The sequence below is a fragment of the Vulpes vulpes genome, chromosome 14 (genome assembly GCF_048418805.1).
Source record: "Vulpes vulpes isolate BD-2025 chromosome 14, VulVul3, whole genome shotgun sequence".
Taxonomy (NCBI): Eukaryota; Metazoa; Chordata; class Mammalia; order Carnivora; family Canidae; genus Vulpes; species Vulpes vulpes.
Genome location: NC_132793.1, coordinates 114,406,366 through 114,421,282, shown reverse-complemented (window position 1 = coordinate 114,421,282; position 14,917 = coordinate 114,406,366). Strand labels below are relative to the sequence as shown.

The 14,917-nt window shown below is 41.7% G+C and overlaps 1 protein-coding gene across 1 annotated transcript in view; it reads left to right on the top strand.

The window, feature by feature from the left end:
• The window catches only part of LOC112919880 (uncharacterized), a 150,263-nt gene extending 145,538 nt beyond the window's left edge, over positions 1–4,725 (top strand). Inside the window, exons 4-6 of the mRNA XM_072735177.1 lie at positions 2,780–2,917; positions 3,628–3,803; positions 4,152–4,725. Of these exons, the coding sequence (XP_072591278.1) occupies positions 2,780–2,917; positions 3,628–3,687 (198 nt within the window). The 3' untranslated portion in view covers positions 3,688–3,803; positions 4,152–4,725. The remainder of the gene's footprint in view (positions 1–2,779; positions 2,918–3,627; positions 3,804–4,151) is intronic.
• The last annotated feature ends 10,192 nt before the right edge of the window (positions 4,726–14,917 follow it).

Below are 14,917 nucleotides of genomic sequence, written 5' to 3'. Positions count from 1 at the left end.
CTTCCCTTGGGACCCCAGCTGGCTGACCTAGAGCAGCCTCCAGGTTTGGCTGAAAGGGGCCTCCATTTTCATTCTCCTCTGGGCCTAGCCCACTTTTGGGCAGGTAAAGAAATACGCCAGAGCCTTTGATGAAATCTAATCATTATCTGCCTCAGATAGTAATGGATGGGGGAGCTCCCACAGGCAGGGGAGAGTTCTTTCTCATCCCCAAGACACACCCATCCCTTTGGACTTTTCATGATTACTGCTACCAACAGGCTATCTTCGGAAACTGTAGATCTTACTTTCATATGTGTCCAAGGTGGATCTAAATCCACTCCGTCATTCCCCACAGTAAAACCGAGGCAGGCAAGAATGGAGAGTAGGGCTCCCATATCACAGGAAGGAATTAACCCTAGCAGCAGTGTAATACTTGGCATTTTGGTTTATAAGACACCTGCTATCTGGCACAGTCTTGGGTCCCTCTCAGTCTGTCTACATGCTTTGCCCTCATCCACACACTTCTTGAAACAAAGGTCAATTTCTCCTACCTTCTTTTAAGTGTGTTTAGCTATATCAAAATCTTAGCTTAAAAGTGAGCTCAGAAGAAAATGAGATTCCTTCCTTTCTGCTCATCTAAGCTTTGCTTTATAAAGCTTGGTTGTGTTTATCAGAAACCACCTCTTCTGTGATGTCTGACACTGGGAAAGACTAGGGGGTGATAATGTGTTTGGTGGTGATAATATTTTCCTTTTCCCATGGATGTGAACTTATTACCTAGCCCCAATTAGCAAGCTTCCCTGAACACAGTATGACAAGCCCAACCTTCCTACAATGGATACCTTTCTGTGCCTCAATATCTCATATGCAAAATGGAACTATGCTGGCATTGCATAGGTTATTTTGAGGACAAAATGTAAAACACTTAGGAAAATGTCAAGCGTATAGTAAATGCTATTTAAATTCTAAGTGTTATTACATCTTTAGGATTAAGTAGAAATAACCCAGATGTAAGCCAGGGCTTTATATGGTCCATTCTTTGTTAGGAGTTTCATTCAAAGTAGCATAGATTGGTAGCCTAAAAATAAATGAGATAATTCAAATCTTTAATCCTGATCTTTAGAAATTTCCAGAGATAGGCAAGAAGTCAACACCACAAGGATGGAGCCTGGGGTTGGCAAACACATTGTGGGATTTAGGTACTCAGACAGCAAATCTCAGAGCCAAGCTGAAGTTATATAGTGCTGATAGATGTAATAGAAGGCATGTACAGAGACAGTATAAATCATGTCTTGGAATGCAGTGAAAGCATAGCCGATATTTATTTAATGCTTACTATGTGTCAGGTTCTGTGCTAAGATCTTTATGTGCATTATCTCATTTAATATTCACAGCGTCACAATTAGGTAGGTACTATTAATATTCCTATACCACTAATCTGTCTTTTTTATAAATAAGGAAGCTAAAGCCCAGAGAAGTTAACTTACTAAACGAAGGTCACACAGCTTCTAAGTGACAGGGCTGAAAACTTACATAGAAAATATATCTGGGGTGTGTGTGTGTGTGTGTGTGCTTGGGTGGCATAGTTTGTTGAGCATCTGACTCTTGGTTTTGGCTTGGGTCATGATCTTAGGGTCCTGGGATGGAGCCCTGTGCTCAGCATGGAATATGCTTGGAATTCTCTCTCTCCTCTCCCCTCAGCATGTTCTCTCTCTCAAAAAAATAAATCAATCTTTTTTTTCTTAAAATAAAATATGCCTGTCTGATTTAGGAACCAAAGCATGCAATGAAGAGTCAGGTCATTATAGCACCAACCAGATGCCAAATTCAAAGGACTGAAGCTGAAAGTTGTCAAAAATGGAGATATTAGTTCACATAGAACAACATGTAGTATGGTTCCTGAAGATGCTGGGTGATCTCTATGAATTTTTTCCTTTCATACACATTTTGACATACTCTTCTAACGTAATGTTGATCTTCAAAGCAGCAATACTCCATGCAATGGTTGGGGAAAAGATTTTGTAAGTCATGGCATTTGTCTTGTTTGTTTTCTTCACTCATTCCACAAACATTTAACCTGTGTGTGAGGACCCAATTGTGTCCTGGGACTGTAGATTTAAACAGAATCCTTGTCACTAAGGAGCTCACAGTCTGGTATAGGAGACCAACATTTACAAAATGTAGGTTTTTTTCGTTTTTTAAAATTTGTTTATTTTAGAGATGCAGGGAGGGGCAGAGGAAGAGAGAGAATCTTGACTCCTCACTGAACATGAAGCCTGATGCTGGGCTCGGTCTAACGCCCCTGAGATCATGAGCTGAGCTGAAACCAACCAAGAGTCAGATGCTCAACTGACTGAGGAGGTGACCATTGAGATGCTACTTAGAAAAGGAGGAGAATTTTTCCAGTGCCTAAGGGGTTGAGAGGAAAGAATTCCAGGCATAGAAAATTGCACTTCCTATTATTCTTTTCCCAAACACATGCTGTTATTTCTCATCCATCTCAAAATGCTTGGATATTTGCTAAATATGTTTCTTGCCAGAGGCAATGCAGATTTGCAAAGAACAACATTGATTGATTGGGTCTCAGCAATCAGGAAAAGTGTGGCATCGGTAATATTTTACTCAGACTTCCAAAACACATGCTAACCACGTGCTCCCTCTCCCTGTCTTCAACCCCTGAGTGATGGCAGCCTAACCTTCATATTTCCCCGCCTTGCTTTTGCCTTGGGAATCTAGGATTCAGTAGGTACATTTGCTTCTCTGACACACTTCCATGAGCTGCTTTTTCTATCTATTCCAGCTGATGTCCTTCTCGACTTTGGCAGGTGGCCAAACCTCATTGTTCTCTCTGCACGGGGAGGCTGAGCATTGCTCTGTAAATTATGCACCAGCCCCACGATGTTTGGGGAGCCTGTGGACCCATTTTATCTACATAGAGGTAAATTATTTAGCAACGGTGGTGTAAATGATTCAGAGGTGATGGTGTGAAGCCTGGCTTTGGAACAGCTTGTCTTGGGAAATGTGATTGACCCTGGCATGCAGTGGACACGGCTCCCCGGCACAGCGGGGCACATTTTATCTGTACCCTGACCCCTGTGGGTTTGACACCCTGGCCTGTCTTTAGACAGTGTCCTACATTCATAATCATTATAGTTTAAAAATCTATGATCTCATTTAGTGTGTGCCTCACCTCTGCAGGTGCAAAGGTTTAAAATAATGTGGTCTAGTGAAACAAGCTGTGTCTGGACAGACTTGAATATGTGTCATGCAGTTTTCCTTCATGTAAATTGGGGGTAATAAAAGCAACCATGAATGGGCAATTTCTCCGTTCGAATATTTAATGGAAATTACCCAGCCAAGCCAAGACTCCTTACTTTCCTACCCCCCACCCTGCACTCACTGGAGCGGCGCCCCCAACTGCGATGTGAGATGCTGCCTTCTAAGTTACTCAGGACTAAGTCCTAGAAGTCATATTGAATTCACATCTTTCCTGCAGCCCCCTAGTTAATTTATTTACCAATCCTGTCTGTTCTGTCTTGGAGATGCATACCTGTTGGGTCATTAGCCCCAGCCATACTACCAGCCCCTGCTGAAGCCTCCATCAATTCAGATATATACTGAAAAGCCTCCCCACTCTTCTTTCTGCAGCTGTCACCATGCCTCCAGCCCCGTGTCACCTCCACCCAGCAGGCAGGAAGTTCTCTCTGAACTAAAAGACGGAAATACTGACATTTGTGATGACATGGATGAACTTTGAGGTCATTAGTGAAGTGAAATAAGCCAGCCACAGAAGGACAAATACTACATGATTCCACTTATCCGAGGTGCCTTAAATAGTCAAACTCATGCAAGTGAAGGGTGGAAAGGTGGATGCCAGGGGTTTGGAAGGGAATATGGGAATTGCTAATTCGCAGGCATAATTCACAGGCATAAAGTTTCACTTGTGATGAATGAGTAAGTGCTAGTGGTCTGCTCTACAACATTGTGTGTATAGATATCAATCCTGTACTGTGCACTTAAAAGGCTATTAAAAGGGTAAATCTCATGTTAAGTGTGCTTAACAAAAGTAAAATAAATAAATTAATTAGATCTTATCACTCCCCTGCTATATAAAATTTGATGGTGTCCCATTATTCTTAAAATGAAATCAATTGCCTTTCTATCACTTACAGGTTCTACATGGCCTGACTCAGGTCCACTTTTCCCTCCTCAGCACTGATGACACTGGCCTTGGGATTCTAAATATGTTCCTACTTCAGGACTTTTGCTGGCTCTTCAGCCTGGACTTAGCCTTCTTGGGCTTGGCTGGTTCCGTTTCAACATTCTGGTGAAATGTCAACTACTTGGGTGGGGGGGGGGCTCCCCTGACGACCTGTGAACACTGAAGCTGCTTTATTTTCTTCATGTTGCTCAACCCTACCATCAGTGATGATACTGAGCTGCCCACTGGCTTATTTGCCATCCCCTCCACAAGGAAAGGCACTCTTTGAAGAACCAGATATTTGAGTCTTATTCGCTGTGGTAGCCCCAGGGAAGCTTGTCAGATAAAACACAAGACATCCAGTTAAATCTTAATTTTAGATAAACAATGAATACATTTTCAGTATAAAAAAATGATGGCATGTGACATATTTATACTGAAAAAATATTTGTTGTCTTTGTATTATTGTTTGCTGAATATACTTGCCCTGGGCCCAGGGCCTGTCCCAGGCAGGGACCATGTTCGTTGGTACATTTTTATTGAGAAAAAATAAAAATAAGGAAGAGTAAGAAAGATAATCATAAGACAACTTGTATTGACTAGATTCCTTTTATCTTTTGCCTTTGTGTTCCTACCATGTTGTCAATGCTTGACCTATGACAGATGCCAAGTGAGAATGTGCTGAGAAAATGGGAAGGGATGGGGTGTCCAGTGTGCTTTTCTCCTCTGTGTCATATTGACATTTTCATCTTGCAGTTGGAGAAACAGGATCAGAGAGCAGGAGCCTTTTCCAGAATCAAACAGCGAAGATAACTTTAGCTGAATACAGCTGAAAGCAGTTTCTGGAAAGGGGCTTAGGTTAACAAAAGCTTCTTTGCCTCTCCCATAAAAGAAGCTGTGTAGAGATGGTCTAGGCCTTTGGTGATGGGATGGGATGTTGGCTTTGAGACCAAGGTTCAGTCTTTCTCCTCCACAAGCCCCTAGAGCCTCCTCTAACTTCAAGTTCACTATATGGTCCTAAGAAGGAAAAGCGAGTGGATGGAAATCAGTCATTGTGTCCACATTCCAGCTAGGCAGTGGGCACAAGCAGGGAAGGACAAAATATCACTCACCCTATCTCTCTAAAGAGATAGGCCTTCCCGAAAGCCTCTCATAACACCTCTTGCATCTCATTGGTCAGAACTTTGTCTCATGACCACTCCCAGCTGTGAAGGAGCTGGAAATACTGTCTTCATTCCAGGTGGTCATATGTACTTTGGTAAAAAGGGAGTCTGTTCCTAGGAGAAGAAAAGAATGATGCAAGGGAGTAATGAACCGCCTCTCTCTAGCTGTGACAGGCTCTGCCACAGATAGAGAGGCAGACAGATTCCCAGTGTGTTTTCAGTCTGCTGTACCATGTGCTGCTCAAATAGCCTTATAAGTGTGGAGAAAGGGCTGGACCCCAAACTCCTGCCCACATGCCCCAGAGACTCCTCAGAAGATCCTTTCACTGCTGGGCCTTCAGTAGCATTGACCAGTGCTGAAGTAGTGGGGGTCAGAGTCTGGTGTGTGGGCCTTTGTATTAATCTGAGACTATCTGTGTTGAAGAGGTCACAGTGAATTCCCAGTCTGAAGGACAGTGTGGAGACCCAGAAGTGGTTTATACTGTTGGAATTAAAATACAGAGACAGAACTAGAGACAAGATGGTGCTAGGGAGTCAGACACAAGTCAAGGAATGTGTCTGATCCATTGTTCCAGGATCTCAGTAGATTTCAACATGCTGAAGCAACAGTTGAAGCACAATGAAGCAGAATTAAACAGAAATCAAATGGCCTACGCTTGAGTCCAAAAGAGAACCAACAAGATGGACTGATATGACTTAATATCAGCAGGATAAAGAACCATTGAGGCACTTTCACTGGTAGCAATTTGACCCATGCTGGAGTAGAGAGATACTTTGTGGCCTGTTGTCAGTCAGAGCACAGAGCTGAAGTGAGGGAGGTGACAGCCACATTCGCTTGCACAAATTACATACCTATAATTTTGCATTTCATTCTGGGCTCTACATTTCAAAGGAAAAAGACAGACCAGAGTTTTAAAATAAAAGTAACCAGGAAGGGATTGAAGAACGCTGCCTGTTTAACGTTTTTATCAATCACTTGGGTCATGCCTGTTTATCAAATTTCTGGATTACTCTAGTCTGACAGAGGTAGCAAATACGGTGACTGACAGACTCAGTCAAAAAGAACAATGGGGCAAAGTCAATCTATGGAATTGAAAATGGATTAAGGTAAGGTCAAGAATTTTGGTCAAGCAATCAATTGGCAAGAAAGGGATGAGAGAGACAGGGCTCACCAAGGTACCATTGTGTGTGTGTGTGTGTGTGCGCGCATGTGTACGTGTGCATGTGTGCCAAGAGGCCTCTGCCCAGGACTGACCTTCATGACTTCTCCCTAGCCCAGGGGTTTGACCTTGGCTTTGGGAAATCATATGCTCCAAATGCTCCAGAGCCCACTGGACTTGAGAACAACTCATGCTAACAGTGCTTATAGAAGACTGAGGAATAATAAAAACTGATGCCAAATGTATTTATTTTAACATCAGATAACCTTTTCCTTACAGGAAAACAACATGGGGAACCAATAATACTAAAGTTTTTTGAGGGAGATGGAACAGAAAGAGGGATGTGAATAGTATAATTTGGACCCTTGGTGATGTTGTGTTGAAAGAGCCTGATGCATGCTTCTTTCTTTCTTTCTTTCTTTCTTTCTTTCTTTCTTTCTTTCTTTCTTTCTTTCTTCTTTTTTTCTTTCTTTCTTCTTTCTTTCTTTCTGTTTCTTTTTAAGTATTTATTTATTTATTTGAAAGAGAGAAAGAGAGAGAATGGGGGGAGGGGTGGAGGGCGAAACAGAATCCTAAGCAGACTTCCCACTGAATGGGGACCGACACAGGGCTCAACCCCATGACTATGAGGTCATGAGCTGAGCTGAAATCAAGAGTCACATGCCTAACCAATTGAGCTGCCCAGGTGCCCCATATACTTCTTCCTAATGTGAATGTTCCCACACTGGAAACATCTAGATAACCCCAAGATATGTCATGTTGCAAGAAACTTTTACAGGCCTTGGAAATCTTTTTGTCTCTTTAAGATGATTTGGTTGAGTTCACTCTACCATATCCTTGGAGGCTGAACACCTTAGACAATACCACTGGGCTCCCTTGCTCACTGACTTACAACTGGCCAATGTTGCACAACAGAAGTTTGAAAGGAGAGAAGCAATCAGGCATGTAGCATTTATTCTGTTACTATGGGACTGCTACAGGACTGCCACGGGCTAGTTTTGTCCAAGGTCAGGGACCTTGCTATGGGCTTCATTCCACACAGACCCTTGGCTCCTAATCCTCTTACCCTTCTCTCCACACCTTCAGACCTACAATGGCAACTAGATTTCATAGCTCTATAGTATTGGACTGTTCTTTGTGCTCTCCTGAAACCCTGATCCCAGCTTTGCAAATAGTCCTTTATTAAATTCTTCTCAAATTACCTTAAAATGAGAGTACCATCTGTTTCTCACTGAGATCTCGACTGATACAATGAGCTCCTAGGGGAGATGTGACAAGAACATCAATAAATGGAGGATGGAAGGAGGATTCCCTTTGGTCATGTGAATGAATACATATGGCCACCCACCAGGGAAGAGGGGCGTGGGGAAGAGTCAAACCAATGCCTTGGGATTGTTTACATTCTCGCCCAGGAGGCTAGACCAGTGCAGGGCACTGATTAAGGATATCTGGCAGTCTACCCTTAAAGGTTAGCAGATTTGGAGAGCAGGGAAGGTTCCTTTCCTCCAGAGAAATGCCTGGCAAACAGTGGCTTTAAGTTTTCTGGGAGTAGACAGCAATGAAGCCTTAATGAGCTTAATCCTTCCAGGTCACTCCCTCTTCCCATGCCACCCTGGAGCCTCAGAGTAAAGGAAAGGGCAAGGTGATGCACCCCAGCTCTAGAAAAAAAAGGAAATAACGTTGTTTCCTAGTAGCTGTAGAAAATATCAGTAAATAAAAGAATAAAATAGAACTCAACCAAATCATCTTAAAGAGACAAAAAGATTTCCAAGGCCTGTAAAAGTTTCTTGCAACATGACATATCTTGGGGTTATCTAGATGGAGTGTGGATTCAGTGGGCAACCAGAAGAATCCAGTAAGGTGACTGCAGGCAGGGCTTTGTGGTCAAAATCCTTATCTTTTTGCTATCTCACCTGCATATAGTAGGTTTGTGCCAGTTTACTTGACTCTGAGTTTATCTTAGTAGGAGCCTGATCTTTGACACCTATATTTTGGGGCCCAGCACAGTCTGCAAACGATGATTCATAGATATTTATAGGATTCTTGGTTAGTGAATGAATGAATGAATGAATGAATAAAATGGAATGATCTCAATGGGAGTTTGTCCTTATTTTTTGCTCACTATAGTGCTCTCTGGAGGTAGCCACTTCCCTGCCTCACCTGTGAGCCCCTAGAACCAGCCTGTTAATGAATTTATGTATCATCCTCTTGTACCTAGACTGACCTTCTAATGAGTTCTTGGGAGGCTTAGCTTCTATCATAGGAGTGTCATCAAGGAGCTCTTGTGTGGGGCACAGCTCTTTGGGGTGCCTCACTTTCAAGCAGACAAGACTTCTGCAACAGATACTTAGTTCTCACCCTTCTTCAAGGTTCCTGGAGGAAAAAAATCTCTGTTCACTTTAGGCAGATGGGATTACTTTCTCCCTGCTATATTCCCATCAGAAGAACTGTTAAACATCTATTTTTTCATTTATTGTGTTCTAGGCACTGTTCTAGTACCTGGGAATGTTCCATTAGATAATACATAGTTGGACAGAGGGAACAAAGAATGTGATCCAGGGGGAGAGAAGGCAAGGTAATTATTACAAGTGTGATAAGTGGTATGTTGTAGGAAGACCAGGCAGTGTGGGAGCACAGATGAAGGCAATTTAACCCAATTGGAAGCTCAAGGAAGACTTTCTGGTGGGGTTAGTACCCAATCTTGTAGGATGGAGAAGAGCTAAGCAATGGAGAGTGAGAAACATGTTCCAAGCCAAGGGAACAGTGTGATATAAATGAGACACAGCATGGTCAAATCTGTATTTGAAAAAATCTGCATGAACAAAACTGTATTTTGATGATAAAACTGAGGCATGGTGGGCCAAGATGCAGGTGGTTCAAAGAGCAGGTAGGAGGGAGCGTGGGGAAGTTTTCACAGGCTAAGCTTAGGAGTCATCAGGACTGTGATGAAGGTGAGTGAGTGAAGCATCTACTTCAGATGCTGAATTTAAAGAGGCTCTAAAAACTAAGTAATCAAGATAAAACTATCAAAATTTTAAATAATAATGTGTCAGTATTACTGATTTTTTCCTTTTTGCCTCAGGATCTGATATGGCTCAGCACAGATTGTTATTTATCTTGTTTTTATTGCATTAAAATATTATTTGCCTCTTCAACAATCATTTCTGGGACAACTCTGTATCCACATGCAAAAGAATGAAGTTGGACCCCTCCATTACACCATACACAAACATTAGCTGCAAGTACATCATAGTCCTAAATGTAAGGACTGAAACTATTAAACTCCCAGAGGGAAATACCAGAATCAATCTTCATGTTCTTGGGTTAAGCAACGATTTCTTGGACATGACACCAAAACCATAAGCAATCCAAGAAAAGATTATAAGTGAGACTTCAAACTGTTGTGCTTTTAAGAATACCAACAAGAAAGGAAAAGGATAACTCAAAGACAGAGAGAAAATATGCGCAAATCATAAACTTAATAAGGGACTTGTATCTAAAATATATAAGGAAACTTATAATTCAATTATAAAGGGACAAGTAACCTAATTAAAAATTGGGCAAATGATTTCAGTAGGCATTTCTCCAAAGAGAATTTATGGATAGCTAATAATCACATGAAATGATGCTCAGCATTCTTAGTCATTTGGGAAATGGAAACCCAAACCACAATACGGTAGTACTTCACACTCACTAGAGTGACTATCATAAAAAAAGAATATTATAAATTTTGGTGGGGATGCGGAAAAAGTGCAATCCTCCTATGTTGTTGGTGGTAATGTAAAATGGTATATAGCCAGTTTGAAAAACGGATTGTCAGCTCCTCACAAAGTCAAGCATAGAGATATGTGATCTAGCAATTCCATATGTAGGTATTCTCCCAGAAGAAATGAAAACATATGTCCACACAAAACTTGCACATGAGTATTGACAGTAGTATTCATTGTAGCCAAAAGATAGAAACCCTTAGATATCTATTGGCTGCAGAAAGAATCAATAAAATGTGTCATATCCAAACAATGCAATAATATATGGCCATAAAAAAATGAACTACTGATCCTTGGCGACACAGATGACCCTTGAAAAATGCTATGTGAAGGAGACCAGTCACTAAAGACCACATGCTTTGTAATTCCATTCTATGAAATGTCCAGAATAGGCAAATATATAGAGATACAATGTAGATTACTGATTGTTTGGGCCTGGACCAAGTGGCAAAGGTGCTGGAAAGTGACTGCTAACAGGTACAAGGCCACTATTGGGGATGATAAAACTGTTCTAAAATTATAATATGGTAATGGTTGTACAGTATTGTAAATATACCAAACTATTGAATTATATACTTCAGACATGCGAAGTTTTTTTTTGTTTTGTAAATTATATTGCATTAAAGTTATTTATATGTTATTCATCTTTTTTTAAAAAAGATTTTATTTATTCATGAGAGACACACAGAGAGAGAGAGGCAGAGACACAGGCAGAGGGAGAAGCAGGCTCCATGCAGGGAGCCCGATGCAGGACTTGATCCTGGATCTCCAGGATCATGCCCTGGGCTGAAGGCAGTGCTAAACTGGTGAGCTACCTGGGCTGCCCATGATATTCATCTTGATTACTATTTTGGCACCCCCTTAAATTTTGTTCCCGGGAAAAGTGTCTCACTTGCCTCACCCTTGTGCAGACTCTAGGAGTTAGATGTCATCTTGTGGACTGTAGGTAGCCTTTGTAGGGTTTAAAGCAGGGAATGGCCAGGTTTGCCTTTGGGCACATAGCTTTGCTGCAGGGCAGAGGACAGTTAGAACTGGACAGTGGCAAAGGCAAGGCCTCCAGCTAGGGGGTAGTTATGAGATCTTCTTCCCTAATGCATGGACATGACATAGAGAATGTGTATGGGTAACTGCTTAGGAGGAGAAATTGATGAGTTTGGTTGGGAAGGAGAAGTTTCAGCTAACTCAGGATTCTGGGTGGATGACTTGGTGAATCTCAGTATCACTGACTTGGGATGTATGTGAGATGATGACTTCAGTGTTAAGTTGAATCAACTTGGTTGAGTCTGGGCTCCTTGTGAAGTGTCCAGGAGATTATAAAACCCCGGCTCATTATTGTATTGTGTTATCCCCCTGCTTATACTTTTATGGAAGTCTACTGCTTCATAGGATAAATCCCAGTGCCCTGCGGTGGCCTCCCAGACCCTCATGGACCTCTGTTCACTTCTCTCTCCAGCCTTATCTCCTTTGGTCCCTCTCACTTCCTCAGCTCAGCTACTCAGTCCTTCTTTCTGCTCCTGGAACATGCCAAAGCATGTCCTCCCCCCGAGGCCCAACACTCAATTCTTCTACCTAGACTCTTCTTCCTTCAGCATTCTTCCTTCCTCTACTTTGAAGGGCCCTATAATACACAGGGCTCAGCCAGACAACCCAGGACAATCTCTCTATCTTAAATCAGCTGATTAGCAGCCTTAATTCCATCATTGACCTTATCCTTCCTTTACCATGTAACCCAACATGTTCATAGTTCTGGGGATCAGGATGTCGCCATCTTTGAGGGGCCAATCCTTGCTTTCCACGCTCAGCTTCCATCCTTCACTAGACTTTCATAATCATCTCTACCTTTTTTTATTTATCTGCTTTTCTTACCTACCAGGATGAAAGCTCCTGGGAATCTTCAACCTATTGACATAGGTAAAATCTTGAGGGTAGGTGGGAATGTGGAAGAAAATGCCTCTAAGCATGTGTCTCCATTAGAAGCTATTCACTTGTTCACACACTCACCAATGTTTGTGAAACATCTCTTTAGTACCAGACTAGTGAACAATAAGGACTACAAATGCCCCTTTCCCAGACCTTATATCTTTAGTAGGGTGTCAAATAATGCAGATACTGGGGCCCCATCAGACACCCTAGCCACTTCGATGAAGGATGACTAATCATTAAATGGCAAATGAGAATTATTTTAATCTATTTTTTTCCCTACCAATTTGACCATCCTTCCAGAGCAAGAGTTTTTTTTTGGAACAGTGCTTCAAAACCATCTGTGGTGAAGGACAAATTGTTATTTAATTTCCAATCCATTGTAGACTGATACTTTTGTACAATAAAAAAAGTAAAAAACAAAATACTAGAAAAAAAATGAGCTGTTGCTTGGTTGTCATGGCAGTGTTAAATGCCTGTAAAAGTTGCTAAAGTTAGCATAGTTTCTATACTAACCTTGTCATAGGCAGCTGGCAAACATTTCTCAGAGTGGAGTCCCATCCTAGGTCTCTGACTTAGTCTCAGTTTTTCATCTGTAAAATGGGAAATCCTTTCACACAAAGAAAGTTATTATGAGGAGATGATGGGAAAATGCAAATCACCAAGGTCACTGCCTTGCTTATTAAGTGGTAGTTATTAATGTCCATGGCTATTATGCTTTAATATTTCTCAATAATACCGTAATATTCAATTTTTGGTGTCATAAAAACCAAACTGGAGTTCCTCTGATTTTGAGTAGAAAGCAGCCTCTTGCTAGCTCATCATAAAAACAATGTAGATTTTTGAGTATCTGTGCTTGGGATTTGTTTTTCTCTATAAAGAACAATGCAGACAAAACATGCCTTTGAATACTGTTGATGAATAATAATCATTGAGAAACCGCATTTGCTTTTTAAACACCAGCCAGATGTTACCCTTCCCCACTGCAAACTGTGCCCACCCTCGGGCCCATTAGACAAAATGCTGGCTGTCACCAACTGACAAGGTCTGGGGATTGGCTCTTTTTAAATAGCCACAAGGTCATTGGGATTAAACGTTCTCCAGGGAGTCACAGGAAAAGTAGAATGTCAGCATCGCCTTTTTTCCTTGAAGATGGCTCGGTGACATTTTCAGAAAGGAGGCACTGCTCCTACCTGTCAGCACTGAATGGGGAACACAAGGTTAGATGCAAAGCAGGAAGGTTACTCACCACCTGGAGATTGGCGATGCTGCCAATGTAGTCTCATTCTGAGAAGCAGAACTAACTGAGAGAACAGGAAAACTCTTTCAAGGGCTGGAGAAAGGAGATGATGGCTGACAATGAGAAGCAACCTGGCAAAGGGAGAGAGGTGGCACCTTGGAAGTCGATGGTCCTGGGTCTGACACTCTGCCCTAGTGCTTGCTGATCTTATGACCTCAGGCTCATGACATTTTCTCTTGGACCATGGAACCTTCCTTATAGGATCGTCTTGGGTGTTAATGATATTGTGCATGAGTGCCTGGGACATACTGAATGATTGAGGAGTCTGGCTATTATTGATGAAGTCTCTTTCACCCAAGCTACAAGGTTCAGTGAAAATTCTTGTAGCGCCCTTTCTCTGTTAGTCATCTTTTAAGCCTTTGTGCATGAATGATTCTAGTTAATGTTACTGCATTACAGATGCCAGCAGTTCTCTTAACTACGCATGCTGGGTGTTTTGTCTCTAAGTCTATCTAGATGCAAAAATTGTGATCCTTAACAAGAAATGTGTGTGTGAGCATGTGTAGAAGTGAGTGTGTGAGTGATTGTAGGTGTGCTGGGTATCTGTGCTGTGTGTCTTGGAGTTTTTACTTAAAGTCTGTTTTACTGTTGAAGAAGGGTCTCCTGGGGCTGTGCTCCTTCGTCTACAGAAGACCTTGTGTTGGATGTTTTCTCTCCAGAGTCTCCACCAGGCTGAGATGAAATCAGAAAGCTCAAATCTCTTCTTTGAGAAGACAAATGTGAAAGAAAAATCATGTATGTTTCCTTAACTGAATGGGAAGAACGGACAGTGAGTTTGGCAGAGAGAGAATATAATAAGTGGATTTAAAATTCCTCATTTATAGTGGAGCGGTGCTCCAAGTTGCCTTTCCTGTGGTAATCCAAAAATGGAAAGAATCAAAATATTTATGACCCAGTGAGTTAATCAAAGCACATTGTCAGCTGGCTAATCAGCCTGTGGCAAAGGTGTCAGGTAAAATTAAATTTGCCTCTGCTCTGTGCTCCATCACATGTTAGGGATCAGATAAGAACTCTCTGAACTCTGGGAGATGTCAGTTTAAATGAAAAATTAACAGAGCTTGTCTTAGCTGCCCAGGATCTACCCTGGTAACCCTGAGGACTATGATAATGCCAGTATTTGTGAATCGTGGTCTGGAGAGTTGGAGTCATTGGCACATCTATCGAAGAAACTACCACATTCCAAAAACTCTGATTGTAAGACACACCATGCTTCTCCTTACCTCTAAGAAAGAAAGAAAAACACACAAATTGTCAATTACTATTAATACCCCATTAGTTGTAAGGTGAATCCTGACTGCAAAGGTATTAAAGCGTGAAAAAGAATGTGCCTCTTGGAACGGATAAACTACCATAGCAGTAATTGATACATTGTTGTTGATTAGTTAAGGTGCAAAGACCTCATTAAATCTATTTTAATTTGGGCCCAA